The 20,355-nt window shown below is 43.9% G+C and overlaps 1 protein-coding gene across 2 annotated transcripts in view; it reads left to right on the top strand.

Moving 5' to 3' along the window:
• The window catches only part of LOC134356361 (protein LSM14 homolog A-like), a 115,997-nt gene that overhangs the window by 80,910 nt on the left and 14,732 nt on the right, over positions 1 to 20,355 (top strand). For both annotated transcript variants that reach the window (XM_063067265.1, XM_063067264.1), the window contains 2 exons: positions 14,044 to 14,214; positions 20,161 to 20,338. In XM_063067265.1, the coding sequence (XP_062923335.1) occupies positions 14,044 to 14,214; positions 20,161 to 20,338 (349 nt within the window). The remainder of the gene's footprint in view (positions 1 to 14,043; positions 14,215 to 20,160; positions 20,339 to 20,355) is intronic.

The raw sequence follows: 20,355 nt of genomic DNA, 5'->3' as shown, positions 1-20,355 counted from the left end.
GGTTACAGCAGGACATCAATAGGATGCAAAACTGGGTTGAGAAGTGGCAGTTGGAATTCAACCCAGGTAAGTATAAGGTGGTTCATTTTGGTGGGTCAAATATGATGGCAGAATATAGTATTAATGGTAAGACTCGACAGCGTTGAGGATCAGAGGGATCTTGGGGTCTGAGTCTGTAGGACACTCAAGGCTGCTGTGCAGGTTGACTGTGTGGTTAAGAAGGCATACGGTGTATTGGCCTTCATCAACTGTGGGATTGAGTTCAAGAGCTGAGAGGTAATGTTACAGCTATATAGGACCCTGGTCAGACCCCACTTGGAGTACTGTGCTCAGTTTTGGTCATCTCACTACAGGATATGGAAACTATAGAAAGGGTGCAGAGGGGATTTACAAGAATGTTGCCTGGATTAGGGAGCATGCCTTAGGAGAATAGGTTGAGTGAACTTAGAGAGGTGACCTGATAGAGGTGTATAAGATGATGAGAGGCATTGATCATGTGGCTAGTCAGAGGCTTTTTACCCAAGGCTGAAAAGACTAACATGAGAGGGCACAATTTTAAGGTGCTTGGAAGTAGGTTCAGAGGAGATGCCAGGGGTAAATTTTTTTACGCAGAGAGTGGTGAGTGCGTGGAATGAGCTGCCGGCAACAGTGGTGGAGGCGGATACGGTAGGGTCTTTTAAGAGACTTGGATAGGTGCATGGAGCTTAGAAAAATAGAGGGCTATGGGTAAGCCTAGTAATTTCTACGGTAGGGACATGTTCGGCATAACTTTGTGGGCTGAAGGGCCTGTATTCTGCTGTAGATTTTCTATGTTTCTATGTCTCTACTCATGTGTCCACTGTAAGAAAAATATTGAAAAGGAATGGTGTTCATGGAAGGTCACCATGGAGGAAATCAATGCTCTCTTTAAAAAAAAAATTGCTGCATGTCTCAAGTTTGCAAAAGACTAATTGGATGTTCCACAACGCTTCTGGGACAATGTTCCGTGGACAGATGAGACAAAAGTTGTATTTTTTGGCAGAAATGCACACTACTATGTTTGGGGGGGGGGAAGTGCACTGCACGCCAACACCAAAACCTCATCCCATCTGTGAAGCATGGTGGCAGGAACATCATGGTTTGGACTGCTTTGCTGTTTCAGGGCCTGGACAGCTTGCATTCATTGAGGGAACAATTAATTCAAAATTGGGTCAAGACATTTTACAGGAGAATGTCAGAGTATTGGTCCGTCACCTGAAGTTTAATAGAAGTTGGATGATACAAGAAGACAATGATCCGAAACACAAGAGAAAAGCAACAATAGAATAGTTTAAAAAGAAGAAAATTTGTGTTTGAAACAGCCAAGTTAGAGTCCAGACCTTAACCCAATTGAGATGCCCTGGCATGAACTGAACAGGTTTGTATGGAGGAATGATCTAAAATTTCTCTTCGCTCTTGTGCAAAACTGATCAGCAGCTACAGGAAACGTTTGGTGGACGTTATTGCTGCTAAAAGAGGTTCTACCAGTTATTAAGCAACACACATCAAAGTTGCTGGTGAACGCAGCAGGCCAGGCAGCATCTGTAGGAAGAGGTACAGTCGACATTTCAGGCCGAGACCCTTTGTCAGGACTAACTGAAGGAAGAGTGAGTAAGGGATTTGAAAGTTGGAGGGGGAGATCCAAAATGATAGGAGAAGACAGGAGGGGGAGGGATAGAGCCAAGAGCTGGACAGGTGATAGGCAAAAGGGGATACGAGAGGATCATGGGACAGGAGGTCCGGGAAGAAAGACAAGGAGGGGGGGTTACCCAGAGGATGGGCAAGAGGTATATTCAGAGGGACAGACGGAGAAAAAGGAGAGTGAGAGAAAGAATGTGTGCATGAAAATAAGTAACAGATGGGGTACGAGGGGGAGGTGGGGTCTTAGCGGAAGTTAGAGAAGTCGATGTTCATACCATCAGGTTGGAGGCTACCCAGACGGAATATAAGGTGTTGTTCCTCCAACCTGAGTGTGGCTTCATCTTTACAGTAGAGGAGGCCGTGGATAGACATGTCAGAATGGGAATGGGATGTGGAATTAAAATGTGTGGCCACTGGGAGATCCGGCTTTCTCTGGCGGACAGAGCGTAGGTGTTCAGCAAAGCGGTCTCCCAGTCTGCGTCGGGTCTCGCCAATATATAAAAGGCCACATCAGGAGCACCGGATGCAGTATATCACCCCAGTCGACTCACGGGTGAAGTGTTGCCTCATCTGGAAGGACTGTTTGGGGCCCTGAATGGTGGTAAGGGAGGAAGTGTAAGGGCATGTGTAGCACTTGTTCCGCTTACACGGATAAGTGCCAGGAGGGAGATCAGTGGGGAGGGATGGGGGGGACGAATGGACAAGGGAGTCGCGTAGGGAGCGATCCCTGCGGAATGCAGAGGGGGGGGGGAGGGAAAGATGTGCTTAGTGGTGGGATCCCGTTGGAGGTGGCGGAAGTTACAGAGAATAATATGTTGGACCCGGAGGCTGGTGGGGTGGTAGGTGAGGACCAGGGGAACCCTATTCCTAGTGGGGTGGTGGGAGGATGGAGTGAGAGCAGATGTACGTGAAATGGGGGAGATATATTTAAGAGCAGAGTTGATAGTGGAGGAAGGGAAGCCCCTTTCTTTAAAAAAGGAAGACATCTCCCTCGTCCTAGAGCGAAAAGCCTCATCCTGAGAGCAGATGCGGCGGAGACGGAGGAATTGCGAGAAGGGGGTGGCGTTTTTGCAAGAGATAGGGTGAGAAGAGGAATATTTGCAAGAGACAGGGTGAGAAGAGGAATAAGTACCGTTGTTTGCATGTTATTAGTTTAGGCCAGGGGTCCCCAACCTTCTTTGCACCGCCGACCGGTTTAATATTGACAATATTCTTGCGGACCAGCTGACCCGGGGTGCGGCGGGGGGGGTAGGGTTGCCAACTTTCTCACTGTGTTTACCCCAAGAAAGACTACCATGACCATGAAGCCTTGCGCGGGCACCTGTGTGCGCATGCGTGACGTGCACATGCATTTACATGCCGATTTTTTTTTCTACAAATCGGTTTTGGCGATTCTGTTCAGTGAAGCTACGTTGTACATACATTATTTCTACTTTATATAGGCTGTGTATTTATCATATCATTCCTGCTTTTACTATATGTTTGTGTTATTTGGTATGATTTGGTAGGTTATTTTTTGGGTCTGGGAACACTCAAAATTTTTCCCATATAAATTAATGGTAATTGCTTCTTTGCTTTACGCCATTTCGGCACGAAAGGTTTCATAGGAACGCTCTACCTTAGCAGGGGAAATACGGGGTAGTGGGCAACCTTAGTGGGGGAGGGTGTGTTAATCACGTCTGGAAGGTAGGTGATAAGTCAACTATAAGTCACTTACAAGTGACTAATACGCTCAATTTTGTTTCTAAAAGGGATTATCTAACGAATTTAATATTAAACACACAGCGCATATTTTCCTCGCATAAATATAGTGATAAGTCAATTATAAGTCACTTATAAGTCTATAGCATCATAACATTTTAAGTAACATTTGGATATTAAACACATAGCGCATATTTTCCTCGTATGAACATATAAAATCATTGTAACACACCAATATCGCTGAATCAGTGGGAGCCCTGGGCTTGTTTTCCTGCAACATGATGGTCCCATCGAGGGGTGATGGGAGACAGTGATACTCGAAGGGGGTTCCTTATGTCCAGTCTATTCCGCAATTTAGTTTTCGTTGCATTCATTGCAGAAAACCCCGCTTCGCAGAGATACGTTGGAAATGGCAGCAACATTTTCAATGCTTTCCCGGCTATCTCAGGATATTTAGCCTTGACTTTGATCCAGAATGCTGGCAGAGATGTTATGTCAAACATACTTTTCAGCCTGCCGTCATTTGCAAGCTCGAGGAGTTGATCATCTTCCTGCGCTGACATGGATGACGCATGCGTAATAACCTCGCATGCGTTCAAGTTCAACAGTGGGCATGACGGAATGAGGAAAGGTGCAGCTGACTCATATCACCAAATCATATTGTTTCTTCACAGCCCGGTGGTTGGGGACCACTGGTTCAGGCAGGTGGCATTTGTCTATTATTGTGACTTTCATGAAGAGCAGACCACATTTTATGAGTAATGCAGAAAAGCAGGTAATTGCAAAGGGTTCACAAACTTCCTGCACCTATATATAACCAAGTAAAACAGTGTTCCGCTGGACCACAGTGCATCCATATATATTACACACATCACATAAACCAAAATACTACCACAAATAAGTTAATAAAATGTAATGTATATAAGATGATGAGAGGCATTGATCGTGTGGATAGTCAAGAGGCTTTTTCCCGGGGCTGAAATGGCTGACATGAGATGGCACGGTTTTAAGGTGGTTGGAAGTAGGTACAGAGGAGATGTCAAGGGTAAGTCTTTATGCAGAGAGTGGTGAGTGCATGGAATGGGCTGCCGGCGACAGTGGTGGAGGAAGCGGATACAATGGCGTCTTTTAAGAGACTCCTGGATAGCTTAGAAAAATAGAGGGCTGTGGGTAACCATAGGTAATTTCTAAAGTAAATACATGTTTGGCACAGCATTGTGGGCTGAAGGGCCTGTATTGTGCTGTAGGTTTTCTATGTTTCTAAAATTACATGTGAAGAGTGCAGTACAGGTAAAAAGTACAGTAAACACATTCTCGCTGTCCTAGTGATGAGGCCTCGATGGTGACAGGATATTCATTAGTCTCACAGCCTGAGGGAAGAAACTATTACCCAGTCTGGCAGTCCCAGTCCTGATACTCCTGTACCTCCTTCCTGATAGTAGTGGGTCAAAGCAACAAGAGTGGGAGGTGCCTGGAATGCCCCCTCAGGACATACAATAGCAGAGGCATATAGACAGACAAATGAACAGGAAGACAGTGAAGGGATACAGACCGTGTGCGGGCAAAACAGATTAATTTTTTGCCATCATGGTCAGTGCAGATATGATGGGCTAAAAACTAAGTGAAGCAATGGCTATTCCGGGTAAGGGTTCAAAATCCAATGAAAAGAATTTTCATGTCAGAGTAACCTTGGAACTGCAGGATGGTTTATGGCTGTTTGTCTCTTGATCATCTGTCCAAATCAAATATTTAATGATTTGAACACAAATCATTTGGTTTTAGTTTTTTTAAAAAAACATCATTGGTGTTTAATGTATGGTGGTTGTCCGTCATGTGCGATGATGACAGGAAACCTGTGCAGCAGAGTTTTTAAAGTGGAAAAGCCATTATGCTGGGGCAGTTCCATTCTCGACCTTAGAAGTCCAGGTCCATAAGACTATAAGACATAAGAGTAGATTTAGGCCATTCAGCCCATCGAGTCTGCTCCACCATTCCTTCATGGCTAATCCCAAATCCCACTCAACCCCGTACACCTGCCTTCTCGCTATATCCTTTGATGCCCTGACTGATCCGGAAACGATGAACATCTGCCTTAAAAATACCCATGGACTTGGCCTCCCACTGCAGTCTGTGGCAGAGCGTTCCACAGATTCACTACTGTCTGGCTAAAAAAAATTCCTCCTTACCTCTGTTCTGAATGGTTATTCCTCAATTTAAGACTGTGCGCTCTAGTTCTGGATACACTGACCATAGGAAACATCCTCTTATCTAGTCCTTTCAACATTTGGTAGCAACAATGAGATTCCCCCCTGCATGCTTCTAAATTCCTGTGAGTACAGGCCCAAAGCTACCAAATGCTCCTCATGTGTTAACCCCTTCATTCCTGGAATCATCCTCGTGAACCTCCTCTGGACTCTCCAATGACAACATATCCCTTCTCAGAAAAGGGGTCCAAAATTGTTGTCAATACTCCAAGTGCAGCCTGATTAAAAAGGCTCAGCATTATCTCGTGGCTTTTATATTCTATCCCCTTGTAATAAATGTCAACATTGCATTTGCCTCCTTTAGCACAGACCCAACCTATAAATTAACCTTCTGAGAGTCTTGTACGAGGACTCCTAAGTCCCTCTGCACCTCTGATGCTTGCACTATTGTTCCTTTTGCCAAAATGCATTATCGTACATTTCCCAACACTGTATTCCATCTGCCAATTCTTCCAATTTTTGGAAGTCCTGCTGCAATTATGTTGCATCCTTAGCAGTATTTACCCCTCCAGTTATCTTTGTATCATCCGCAAACTTTGCCACAAAGCCGTCAATTCCATTATCCAAATTAAATAACAAACAATGTGAAAAGTGCTACCAATAATGACCCCTGAGGAACACCACTTTGTCCACCTTGCTTTTCCTTGAAGAGCTCTAACGGATTTGTTAGGCAAGCTTTCCCTTTACAGAAACCATGCTGACTTTGACTTATTTTAGCATTAGTCTCCAAGTAGCCTGAAACCTCGTCCTTAATAATGGAATTCCAATTCTTTACCAACCGCTAAGGCTAACTGGCCTATAATTTCCTTACTTTTGCCCTCCTCCCTTCTTATAGAGTGGAGTGACATTTGTAATCTTCCAGCCCTCTGGGAACATGCCAGAATCAAGTGATTCTTGAAAGATCATGACCAATGCATCCATTATCTCTGCAGCACCCTCTCTCAGGACTTTGAGATGTAGTCCATCTGGCCCAGGAGACTTATCCACCTTAGGACCTTTGTGTTTGTCTAGCACTTTTTCTCTCTGCGTTAAAAAAAACTTACCCCTGACATCTCCTCTGCACTTACTTCCAAGCACCTTAAAACTATGCTCCCTCATGTTAACCATTTCAGCCCTGGGAAAAAGCCTCTGACTATCCACACGATCAATGCCTCTCATCATCTTATACACCTCTATCAGGTCACCGCGCACCCTCCATCTCTCCAAGGAGAAAAGGCCGAGTTCACTCAACCTATTCTCACAAGGCATGCTCACCAATCCTGGCAACATCCTTGTAAATCTCCTCTGCACCCTTTCTATAGTTTCCACATCCTTCCGATAGTGAAGTGACCAGTACTGAGCACAGTACTCCAAGTGGTGTCTGACCAGGGTCCTGTATAGCTGTAACATTACCTCTCAACTCTCGAACTCTTGGTTGATGAAGGCCAGTGGACCTTATGCCTTCTTAACCGACGCAGCAGTTTTGTGGGTGCTATGGACTCGGACCCCAAGATCCCTCTGATTCTCCACACTGCCAAGAGACTTACCATTAATACTATATTCTGCCATCATTTTTGACCTGCCAAAATGAGTCACCTCACACTTATCTGGGTGAACTACGTCTGCCACTTCTCAGCCCAGTTTTGCATCCTATTGATGTCCCGCTGTAACCTTTGACAGCCCTCCATACTATCCACAACACCTCCAACCTTTGTGTCATCAGCAAATTAACTAAACCCCCCTTCCACTTACTCATCCAGGTCATTTAGAAAAATCATGAAGAGAAGGGGTCCCAGAACAGATCCCTGAGGCACCCCACTGGTCATCAACCTCCATGCAAAATATGACCCGTCTACAACCACTCTTTGCCTTCTGTGAGCAAGCCAATTCTGGATCCACAAAGCAAGGTCCCCTTGGATCCCATGCTTCCTTACTTTCTCAATAAGCCTTGCATGGAGTATCTTACCAAATGCCTTGCTGAAATCCATATACACTTCATCTAATGCTCTATCTTCTTCCTCTGTGGGATTTATCTATCCTGTGCCTTGTGAACTATTCCCAGAAACCTCAGACATCTCTGCTGTGCCATCATCCCCGCCAGTATCTTCACCTCGGCAAGCTCTTTCCCTTTATTGCACTGCGATACTGATACTTGTGAGTCATAGTATGAATTCAATCATATTATGATCACTTCTCCTAAGTGTTCCTTTACATTAAGCTCCCTAATAAGTTCTGGGTTATTACACAGCATCCAATCTAAGATAGCCTTTCCCCTTGTTTGCTCAAGCACAAGCTGTTCTAAAAAGCCATCTTGTAGGCATTCAACAAATTCCCTCTCTTGCAATCTGATACCAACCTGATTTTCCCAATCCTCTTGCATATTGAGTCCCCCGTTACATTTGTGTCATTACTCTTATTACATGCCCTTTCCAGCTCTCTTTACAATCTCAACCCCATGTCTTGGCTACTATTTGGAGGCTTATATATGATTTCCACGCAACACACATCAAAGTTGCTGGTGAACGCAGCAGGCCAGGCAGCATCTCTAGGAAGAGGTACAGTCAACGTTTCGGGTCGAGACCCTTCGTCAGGACTAACTGAAGGAAGAGCTAGTAAGAGATTTGAAAGTGGGAGGGGGAGGGGGAGGGGGAGATCCGAAATGATAGGAGAAGACAGGAGGGGGAGGGATGGAGCCAAGAGCTGGACAAGTGATAGGCAAAAGGGGATATGAGAGGATCATGGGACAGGAGGCCCAGGGAGAAGGAAAGGGGGGAGGAGGGGAAAAACCCAGAGGATGGGCAAGGGGTATAGTCAGAGGGACAGAGGGAGAAAAAGGAGAGAGAGAGAAAGAATGTGTGTATATAAATAAATAACAGATGGGGTACGAGGGGGAGGTGAGGCATTAGCAGAAGTTAGAGGTCAATGTTCATGCCATCAGGTTGGAGGCTACCCAGACGGAATATAAGGTGTTGTTCCTCCAACCTGAGTGTGGCTTCATCTTTACAGTAGAGGAGGCCGTGGATAGACATATCAGAATGGGATGTGGAATTAAAATGTGTGGCAACTGGGAGATCCTGCTTTCTCTGGCAGACAGCGTAGGTGTTCAGCAAAACAATCTCCCAGTCTGCGTTGGGTCTCCCTTTGATGTGTGTTGCTTGAATTTCCAGCATCTGCAGAATTCCTCGTGTTTACGTTATATGATTTCCACAATGGTTTTTTTAACCTTGCAATTTCTTAACTCCACCCACAAAAATTCAGCATTCTCTGACCCTATGTCACCTCTTTCAAAAGACGACCGCCTATGCCTTCCTGCCTGTCTTTTCAATACAAAGAATATCATTTGATATTAATCTTCCAACAATGGCCTTCTTTCAGGCATGACTCAGAGATGCCCACAACGTCATACCAACTAATCTCTAGTTGCGCCACGAGTTCATACACTTTCTTCCAAAAAGTGGCTATTGTGTTTTTATATTGAGGTAGTGATGAGGGTTATGCAGGTTGGTTCAGGGACTGATGGCTAAAGGGAAGTAGCTGCTCTCGAACATAATGTTGTTCGTGAATCCCATTTCAGTCAGAAGTTTATCCCTTTTAAAAGATATATGGATGTTTAATGTGCTTCCATCTCTTTATTCATGCACTGGGTTCCAGACCTAAAGTACTGAAGGGTGGAAAAAAATTCCCTTCTCATCTTTCAGTTAAATCAATGTCCTACACTAATTTAACTTTTTGCTCAGAGAATTGGCTTCTTACCAGTCACTCTGTCTAGGCCCCAAGTTTTCCCTCGGAGGCACCATAGTTGAGTAGTGGTTAGCGCAAGGCTATTAGAGCTCAGGACGTCGGAGTTCAGAATTCAATTCCGACAGCACCTGTAAGCATTCTGTATGTCCTCCCTAAGGAATGTGTGAGTTTCCTCCAGATAATTCTGTTTCCTCTCAGCATCCAAAAATGTACCGGTTGATGGGTAAATTGATTAGGCTTGGGTTGAATTGGGGGTTGTAGGTATGGCACAGCTCTAAGATGTAGTGTTCCACACTGTATCTCTAATTAAGTGAAAATGACCGAGTTTGTCATCAAACCGTGGCACCATAATCTCCTCTTTAGCTGCATCTAAATTTCGTAATAGATCTGCCATGATCAAATGGCAGAGAAGTCTCAATGAGCCAAGCGGCCTAATTAACTCCTCTGTCTGTTTTCTGCTCTTATTGTGTATTCCTCCCCAAATTCATCTAACCATTGCTCCTTGGTGAATCTTAGCCTGCCCCTTGAATAGCTGCCTAAACTATTCAGGCAACTTGCTTAAATCTCTGTAGCCACGCCGCCAGGTCCATCAGCAAACTTAATCGTGCCACCCACATTCCATCCAGATCTATGACACCACAAAGAATATTGGTCACATTGCTGAGACCTGTGGAACTTCAGCCTTCCAGTTACCGAAATTCCAGCTGATCAAGACTCTTGTTTCTCCACTCAGATGATCTCAATCCCCTGTGCCAATCTCTGTGAGTTCCTATTAGCTTTTACTTGTTTATCCAATCTGCTTTACATATTTCAAATCTTTAACTGAAATTTGTACTACCTCCATCAACGCTCTTTTTAAGCTCCTGAATGTTTGTTCATTTGTCGGACGTGGCCTCCCCTTGACAAGACTGTTCTCACAGTTATTGTTTCACAGTGAGAACAGACTTGATGGGTCAAGTGGCCTAGTTCTGCTCCTGCATCTTACTGTGTGTATCTCTGCAATTTGAATAATATTTTTCCTCAATAATTTTAGAGAGAAGACTAGCTTTGTCACGTGTACATCAAAATTTCAAAACATACAGTGAACTACATTATTAACATAGAACATAGAATAGTACAGCACAGTACAGGCCCTTCGGCCCACAATGTTGTGCCGACCCTCAAACCCTGCCTCCCATATAAGCCCCCACCTTAAATTCCTCCATATACCTGTCTAGTAGTCTCTTAAACTTCACTAGTGTATCTGCCTCCACCACTGACTCAGGCAGTGCATTCCACGCACCAACCACTCTCTGAGTAAAAAAAACCTTCCTCTAATACCCCCCTTGAACTTTCCACCCCTTACCTTAAAGCCATTTGCGTCAACAACCAACAAACACAGTCCAAGGATGTGCTGGTGGCAAGTGTCACTTCTGGTGACAACTTAGCATGCCCACAACTTACTAACCCTAGCCCGTACGTCTGGAATGTGGGAGGAAACTGGATCATCTGAAGAAAACCCACATGATCATAGGGAGAACGTACAAACTCCTTACAGACAGCAGTGGGAATTGAACACTGATTAAGGACGCTGTAAAGCGTTATGCTAACCGCTACACCGTAGTACTCCCCAACAACAGAGACGGTCAACCGAGCCTGGACCTATCACTGGACAGGAGACCTGGCTTAGCCAGGCCAGAAACAAAATGAGTGGTGCTCCTCTGAACCAAGTCTGACTGATAGCCATGGAAGTACAGATTCATCACCAGAACATTTCTTTAATATTCTGCCCACCAAACGCTATCAAAATCAGTGTGCCTGAGAACATTTACAGCAATGCAAAATTAACGCTTAAAAAGCCAAGTTAAATTAATTACAGTACACTCAGATGCCGCTTAACACTGAGGATGCGTTCCTTGGAGGTGGAGCACTATGTAAATCAGTGCAAAGTGGGGTCATTATAACATTACATAAATGGGCTTGTGTGCCTGATTTAAAAAATCAAACTCGAGATGTGTATTGTTAAAAACAGTAATTTGTAGAGTAACAAACAGGCACAAAGGCCTAACCTGTACATCAGAGGAGCAGCAACACAGCGGAGGAAAGCGGGTGGTGGTTACACTGAGAGGAGGGACCAGGCTGTGGGCCCTCCTCTAACCTTGGCTGCTTCTTCAAGTAGGCATTTAGATTTGACTGCCTTTTCTTAAGTTCCCTTTCATGAAGCAGTTCTCGGTAGTAGGAAATCATGTCATGAACACCTCTCTTGGCCTTATTGCTTCGCTTCCTGTCAGGGTCACTCTGTCTCCGTTCTAAACTGACACCTCCAAGTTCAAGTTCAAGATTGTTTAATATCATTTCCAGTACACAAGTGTAAAGGAGAACCATATAATTTTTACTCTGGATCCATTGCAGCACAAAAAAAACACAAGATAAAGTAGCAGTCCCCAACCACCGGGCCACAAAGCATGTGCTACCGGGCCGCGAGGAAACGATATGAGTCAGCTGCACCTTTCCTCATTCCCTGTCACACACTGTTGAACTTGAACATAGGGTTGCCAACTGTCCTGTATTTGCCGGGACATCCCTTATTGGTTTGTCCCATATGGGACCGCCCTTGTCCCGTATTTCCCCCGCTAAGGTAGAGCATTCCTATGAAACCTTTCGTGCCGAAATGGCGTAAAGCGAAGAAGCAATTGCCATTAATTTATATGGGGAAAATTTTTGAGCGTTCCCAGACCCAAAAAATAACCTACCAAATCATACCAAATAACACATAAAACCTAAAATAACACTAACATATAGTAAAAGCAGGAATGATATGATAAATACACAGCCTATATAAAGTAGAAATAATGTATGTACAGTGTAGTCGGGAAGATTAAGCCAAAACCGATTTGTGGAAAAAAATCGGCACATACGCGCATGCGCACAGCACGCATGCACACACAGGTGCCCACGCAAGGCTTCATGGTCATGGTAGTCTTTCTCGGGGTAAACACAAATGTCCCGTATGTGATTGCTACTTTTGTACTTTTGTTGGCAACCCTAACTGTAAAAGACATGTTGAGGTGAGTTTAACCCTACTTGAACCCCCCTCCCCCCCCTGTCGGCCGGTCCGCAAGAATGTTGTCAATATTAAACCGGTCCGCGGTGGAAAAAAAGGTTGGGGACCCCTGAGATAAAGAACACAATGATTTTTAAAAACAGAATAGATACATAAGATAGCTTATATACATAGATTAATCGTATGTTCATGAAGTGACACAAGAGTGTCTGTACATGAAGTGACTGATAGGAAATGATAAAGTACTGGTGGTTGGAGGTGTGGAGTGGTGGGTTAGTGGGTGGAAGTGTTGATGAGTTGTACTCAAAAAAAAAAAGTCTGGTGGTCTAGGCGTGGATGCTACATTGCCGCCGCCTTCAAATTTCAACGGTGGGAAGGGTTTTACCCATGGATGGACTTTCTGTAGGATTTTCCATTCAAGGACATTGGTATTTTTATCTCAGGCTGTGATGCAACCAGTCAATATACTCTCCACTGCACTTCTGTAGAAGTTTCTCAGAGTTTTAGGTGATATATTGAATCTTCGTAAACTTCTAAGAAAGTAGAGGTGTTCCTGTGTTTTCCTTGTAATTGTACTTGCAGGCCCAGATCAAATCCTCTGAAAGTATAAAACCAAGGAATTTAAAGTTGCTGACCCTCTCGACCTCTGATTCCCCCAATGAGGACTGGCTTATGGACGTCCAATTCCCTCTTCCTGAAGCCTATAATCAGCTCCTTGGTCTTGCTGACATTGAGAGATTGTTGTGGCACCACTCGGCTGGATTTCCAATCTCCCTCGTGTATGTGTGTGTGTGTGTGTGTGTGTCTATATATATATATATAGATATAAAATATATTTTTCAGCATCTTCGATCTGGCCAACTGCAGTAGTGCCATCATCAAATTCAAAGATGGAATTGGAGCTCTGTTTAGCCTCACAGTAATAAATATAAAGCAAGCAGAGCGGGGGGGGGGCACTAAGAACACAGCTTGTGGTGCAGCTGTACTGATGGAGATTGTGGAGGAGTTGTTACCAATCCAAACTGACTTGGGTCTGCAAATGAGGAACTTGAGGATTCAGTTGCACAAGGAGGCATTCAGGCCAAGGTCTTGAAGTTTATTGTTTCATTTTGAGGGAATGATAGTATTGAATACTGAGCTGTAGTCAATCAAGAGCATCTTGATGTTATGTATCTTTGCTGTCCAGCTGTTCCAAGGTTGGGTGAAGAGCCAATGAAATAACATCTACTGTTGACCTGTTGTGACGGCAGGCAAATTGGAGTGGATCCTAGTCACTTCACAGGCAGCAGTTGATATGATTCATCACCAACCTCTCAAAACACTTCATCACTGTGGATGCAAGTGCTACAGGACAATAGTCACTGAGGCAGGTTACCATGTTCTTCTTAGGCACTGATATAATTGAAACTAGCTTGAAGCAAGTGGGCACCTCAGACTGCTGAAGCAAGAGGTTAAAGATATTGGTGAACACTCCAGCTTTCTGATCGCAGTGGGGCAAACAGTCTGTGAGCACAGTGGGTGGAATCTTTCATAATGTTTTTGGATCTTTAACTGCACCTTTCTGTATATATGTATAGATACGATATATATATTTTGTGTGTGTGTGTGTGTGTATGTCTATGTCTATGAATTGACCTTCCTTTCCCTTGTCACCAGGTGGCCAGGCTGCCAGAAGAGGCCGTGGAGGAAGTCGAGGAAGGGGTAGGTTTGCTGTCAGGCGAGATGGGCCAATGAAGTTTGAGAAAGACTTCGACTTTGAGAGCGCAAATGCACAATTTAACAAAGAGGAGATTGACAGGGAGTTCCAGAATAAGCTGAAATTGAAAGGTAACATTCCATTTTGTTCTGTACACTTAACGCACCTGAGATGAGGTGACTATCTGTAAGAGTTTATTTCTTTTGGGTTAAATGATGGGTTTTAGTCATTGAGTTACCAAGTTGTTAAAACTAAGACAAATGTTCCATATCGACAGAAGAAACTTGCCTTCATTTGATGCTTCACGGTAGTGTAGCGGTTAGCACAACGCTATTTCACCTCGGCATCAAAGTTCAAACCTGGCATCCTCTGTAAGAAAAATTGTACTTTCCTACCTGTGTGCTCCTGGGTTTCCTCCGGGTGCTATGGTTTCTTCCCACAGTCCAAAGATGTACCGGTTGGTAAGTTACTTGGTCGATGTAAATTGTCCTGTGATTAAGCTAGTATTAAATGGGTCGGTTGCTGGGCGGCGTGGTTTGTTGGGGTGGAAGGGCCTGTTCCATGCTGTATTTCTAAATAAATAATTTAATCCAGAAGGACATTTGCTGATTCGGCACTAACTGGTTTGAGAAAGTGTAGTTGGCAAGGTAGTGAATGAGAGTGAAATAAAAGAGTATTTTCCACTTGTTGTGCATTTGTGTTTGGGGTAAATTATAAATATTGAATTGCTGAGAAGTTGTAATTTACTGAGGAAACAAGGAAGAAATGAGAGGAACAGCGAAGGAAATTGACAGTAGCACTTTTAATAGAGAACTATGAAGTGCCAGGTTCCTTAAGGTTGCCTAAACCAGAGGCAATTGGGGGGGGGGGGGTGAGTAGTGAGGATAATCTTCCACTATCTATTCAATGCTCCCAATGGCATACATCTCAAATAGTTTCTGACAACCAAATCCAGCCCCGGCCTTCACATGTGGCTTAACTGCTGAGCCCAGCAGAACTGTTTCTCCTGACAGGAGAAGAGGTATGGGCGGGTTACTGGTGCCTTAAAACCAGTCTCGGAGAGTAGAAGGCAAAAGGATGCCATGGTAGTTAGCAGGATACTGTTACAGTTCAGTGCATTATGGAGTTCTGACACAGCCTGGAAGGAGTTTGTGCTTTCTCCCCACGGAATACGTAGGTTTTCTCCCACAGTCCAAAGACGTATTGGTTAGAGATTAATTGGTCATTGTAAATTGTCCCTTGGTTATGCTAGGCTTAAATCAGTGGGTTACTGGGTGGCCTGTTTCATTGTGTGGAAAAGGCTTGTTCCATGCTGTAAGATGCATTCCAGGACCTATGCATTTGACGTGGGCTGATCTCCAGTGCCGTATCATTATAGGTGAAACTCTCAGCCGCTTCCTATACTTTTTCAAAGAAATATCATTCAATCTTTCTCCCCAAGGAAGGTAAGCTTAAAACTAGAGGATACAAGTTTAAATTGAGAGGTGAAAGATTTAGCAGAGAAGCTGATACATATTGGAGCCCGAGAGTGGTTGAGGCAGGTATAATAACAACATGTAAGACATTTGGATAAATAGATAGGAAAGGTTTAGAGAGATGTGGGCAAATGGGACTAGCTTGGGCACCATATTTGGCATGGATGTGTTGGACAGAAAGGCGTGTTTCTGTGCTGCATTACTCTACATTTATGCTGGAGGTTGATACGTTCTTGATTAATCAGAGCATCAAAGGTTATGGGGAGAAGGCAAGGGAATGGAGTTGAGAGGGATAATAAATCAGCCATGGTGGAATGGTAGAACAGACCCAATGGGCTAAATAGTCTAATTCTGCTCCTATGTGTTATGGTCTTATAACACTCTGACCTCAACACTATTCATCCAACCAGCACTGCACAAAACGTGTTTATTGGTCATTAGTCTCCTTTTTGAAATGAGGTGAGTTGACCTGGGCTTCAAAATATTTATTTTTTTATTTAGCGATACAATGCAGAATAAGCTCTTCCAGCCCTTCGAGCCACATCATCCCAGCAACCCCCAACAAACCCATTTAACCCTAACCTAATCACAGGACAATTTACAATGACCAATTAACCTACTGACCGGTACGTCTTTAGACTGTGGGAGGAAACCAGGGCACCCGGAGGAAACCCAGCACATTCCATGGGGGGGGTCATACAGAGACTCACCGAAATTGAACTCTGAACTCCAGAAGGCCCCATCTGTAATAGTGTTGCTACGCTGCTGTGGCACCCATGTTTGTGAAAAATCAGGGGGCTGTAAGTACGAGTCTCAGCTAATTTCTTTTCACCATTTCTAATGTAAAGCTTACCATTTTAATTAAGAGCACTCGGCAAAACAGTGAGAGGTAGTAGGACAAAGCAACTTACAGTGAGACAGGCAAACCCCAAATAGTGGTGGTAATTTGTAATAAACGCAAGAGATTCTGCAGATGTTGTAGATCCAGAGTAACACTTACAAAATGCTGGAGGAACTCAGCAGGTCAGGCAGCATCTGTAGAGAGGAATATATAGTCAACATCTTGTGCCAAGACTCTTCATCAGGACTGGAAAGGAAGATAATGGGAAGTGAAAGTAAGAAGCTTGGAGGTGATAGGTGAGACTAGCTGAAGGTGTGGGTGGGTGAAGGAGAGGGGTAAAGTAAAAGAGCAAGAGGATAAGGCATGAGAGAATAGGACCAATCAGGTGTGACAGTGGAAAAATGTGCATTTGGAACCGGAGGAGATAGCAGAGGTACTTAATGAATACTTTGCTTCAGTATTCACTACAGATTAGGTCCTTGGTGATTGTAGGAATGACTTACAGCGGACTGAAATGCTTGAGAATATAGACATTAAGAAAGAGGATGTACTGGAGCTTTTGGAAAGCATCAGCTTGGATAAGTCACTGGGACCGGACAGGATATACCCCAGGCTACTGTGGGAAGCAAGGGAGGAGATTGCTGAGCCTCTGACAATGATCTTTGCATCATCATTGGGAACAGGAGAGGTTCTGGAGGATTGGAGGGTTGCAGATGCTGTTCCCTTGTTCAAGAAAGGGAGTAGAGCTAGCCCAGGAAATTATTGACCAGTGAGTCTTACTTCAGTGGTTGGTAAGTTGATGGAGAAGATCCTGAGAGGCAGGATTTATGAACATTTGGAGAGCTATAATATGATTAGGAATAGTGAGCATGGCTCTGTCAAAGGCAGGTCATGCCTGACAAGCGTGATTGAATTTTTTGAGGATGTGACTAAACACATTGATGAAGGTAGGGCAGTAGATATAGTGTATATGGATTTCATCAAGGCATTTGATAAGGTACCCCATGCAAGGCTTATTGAGAAAGTAAGGAGGCATGGAATCCAAGGGGACATTGCTTTGTGGATCCAGAATTGACTTGCCCACTGAATGGTTGTAGATAGTCATTATCTGCATAGAGGTTGGTGACCAGTGGTGTGCCTCAGGGATCTGTTCTGGGACCCCTACTCTTTGTGATTTTTATAAATGACCTGGATGAGGAAGTGGAGGGATGGGTTAGTAAATTTGCTGATGACACAAAGGTTGGAGGTGTTGTGGATAGTGTGGAGGGCTGTCAGAGGTTACAGCGGGACATTGATAGGATGCAAAACTGAGCTGAGAAGTGGCAGATGGAGTTCAACCCAGATAAGTGTGAGGTGGTTCATTTTGGTAGGTCAAATATGATGGCAGAATATAGTATTAATGGTAAGACTCTTAGCAGTGTGGAGAATCAGAGGGATTTTAGGGCCCGAGCCCATAGGACACTCAAAGCTACTGCGCAGGTTGACTGTGTGGTTAAGAAGGCATATGGTGCATTGGCCTTCATCAACCATGGGATTGAGTTCAAGAGCTGAGAGGTAATGTTGCAGCTGTATAGGACCCTGGTCAGACCCCACTTGGAGTACTGTGCTCAGTTCTGGTCACCTCACTGCAGGAAGGATGTGGAAACTATAGAAAGGATGCAGAGGAGATTTACAAGGATGTTGCCTGGATTGGGGAGCATGCCTTGTGAGAATAGGTTGAGTGATCTTGGCCTTTTCTCCTTGGATCGACAGAGGATGAGAAATGACCTGATAGAAGTGTATAAAATGATGAGAGGCATTGATCGTGTGGATCGTCAGAGGCTTTTTCCCAGGGCTGAAATGGCTAACACAAGAGGGCACAGCTTTAAGGTGCTTGGAAGTAAATACAGAGGAGATGTCGGGGGTAAGTTTTTTATTCAGAGTGGTGACTGCATGGAATGGACTGCTGGCAACGGTGGTGGAGGCGTTTACAATAGGGTCTTTTAAGAGACTCCTGGATAGGTACATGGAGCTTAGAAAAATAGAAGGCTATGGGTAACCCTCGGTAATTTCTAAAGTTAGTACATGTTTGGCATAGCATTGTGGGCCGAAGGGCCTGTATTGTGCTGTAGGTTTTCTGTGTTTCTAAAAAGCTGAGGGATAATAAGTGAAAGAGGCAAAAGACTGAAGAAGAAGGAATCTTATAGGAGAGTAGAAGAAAGGGAAGGAGGAGGGACACCAGAGGGAGATGAAGGGCAGATGAGGAGAAGAGAAGACATAAGAGGGGAGCTAGAATGGGGAACGATGGGGGAGGGGATAGAAATTACTGGAAGATGGAGTGATCCTGCTTCAGCCTTTGCTGCTCCAAGGAAATCAAACCAGACTTTATGAGTATCATGATATAGATGAAAATCTCCATCTCAGGTAATGTCCTAGTGAATTTCCTCCAGCACAGTCATTGAGCACTATAGCTCAGAAACGGGCCCTCAGCCCACCTAATCTCCCCCTGCACCTGGACCATAGTCCTTCATACTCTCTCATCCATGTACCTATCCAAAATTTCCCTTAAATATTGTAATTGAACCCACATCGACCTCTTCCACTGGCAGCTCATTCCACACCACTCTCTGAGTGAAGTTCCTCCTCAGGTTCCCCTTAAATATTTCACCTTTCACTCTAAACCTATGAGTCTAGCTCTAGACTCTTAACCCACCTCACCACGGGGGAAAAAAATTGCATGTATTTACCCTTTTTAAATATACATCTTATATTGTGTATTTCTATAAGATCTCTCCTCATTTTGCTACACTCCAGGGAATAAAGTCCTAACCTATTTAACTTCTCCTTATAACTCAGGTCCTTAAGTCCTGGCAAAATCATTGTAAATTTTCTGTGCACTCTTTCGATCTTTTAGACATCCTTCCTGTAGGTTGGTGATCAGACACATACTCCAACTTTGGTTTTCACCAATGTCTTTTACAACTTTAAGTAACATCCCAACTCCTGTACTCGATACTCTGATTTATGAAGGCCAATGTACCAAAAGCTCTCTTTACAACCCTATCTACCTCTATCTGTGATGACACTTTCAGGGAATTATGGATCTGTATTCCACCACACACTTCTGTGCCCTACCATTCACTGTGTGTTCTACCCTGGTTCTTCCCCCCAAAGTGCAACACCTCACACTTGTCTGCATTAAATTCCATCTGCAATTTGTCATCCTGTTTTTCCATGGAGTTGGTTTTCCAAGGTGTAATGATCAGAACAGCTGTAACGTAAACCAAAGTTTTATATCATTTTATCATTATCCCCCTTCTCTCAATTCTCTGTCCCAGCTAATGTAGGCACCAATACCATACATCATTTTCACATGAATTTGCACAAGGCCCTTCAGGGCACTATTCCTCTAAGCTGTATGAATGCCTGGCCGCACAGTAACCGAAATGCTCCCGCGCACATAGTCTTTGTTGCTGTGCAGCTGGTATAAAGACAGATGGGAAAATGTTTGAAACGTGAAAGATTTTTTTTGTAGTACTATAATTCATTATATCCTTCAATTAATAAATAAAATACGATTTTTCAATTTTCATTGTAAATATTCACAGTATGCATAATTATAAAAATATTTAAAGTGGCATGCAGTATTCAGGCTGCGTTTTTTAAAAATTCCTGTTCTGGACAATAGGTGGTCCGTGCAACTGGTTTAAGAAAATGAGAGGGATCGTAGTTTCAGGGATCCTTGGATATCTCTTCCTTAATACTTTCCATGTCATTAACAGATGATAAGCAACTGGATAAAGCGGAGAAGGCGATAAATGGTGAAGATAAAGGAGACTCGGGGATTGAAACACAAAACAGCGAAGGAAATGCTGATGAAGAGGATGCTTCGGGACCGAAATGCTACTATGACAAAACCAAATCATTTTTTGACAACATCTCCTGTGATAATGAGACAAGGTATTTATTTGTTACAA

Source organism: Mobula hypostoma, chromosome 14 (assembly GCF_963921235.1).
Source record: "Mobula hypostoma chromosome 14, sMobHyp1.1, whole genome shotgun sequence".
In the NCBI taxonomy this organism is placed as follows: domain Eukaryota; kingdom Metazoa; phylum Chordata; class Chondrichthyes; order Myliobatiformes; family Myliobatidae; genus Mobula; species Mobula hypostoma.
Note: the sequence above shows the minus strand (reverse complement) of the source record. Positions and strands in the feature narration are given on the sequence as shown.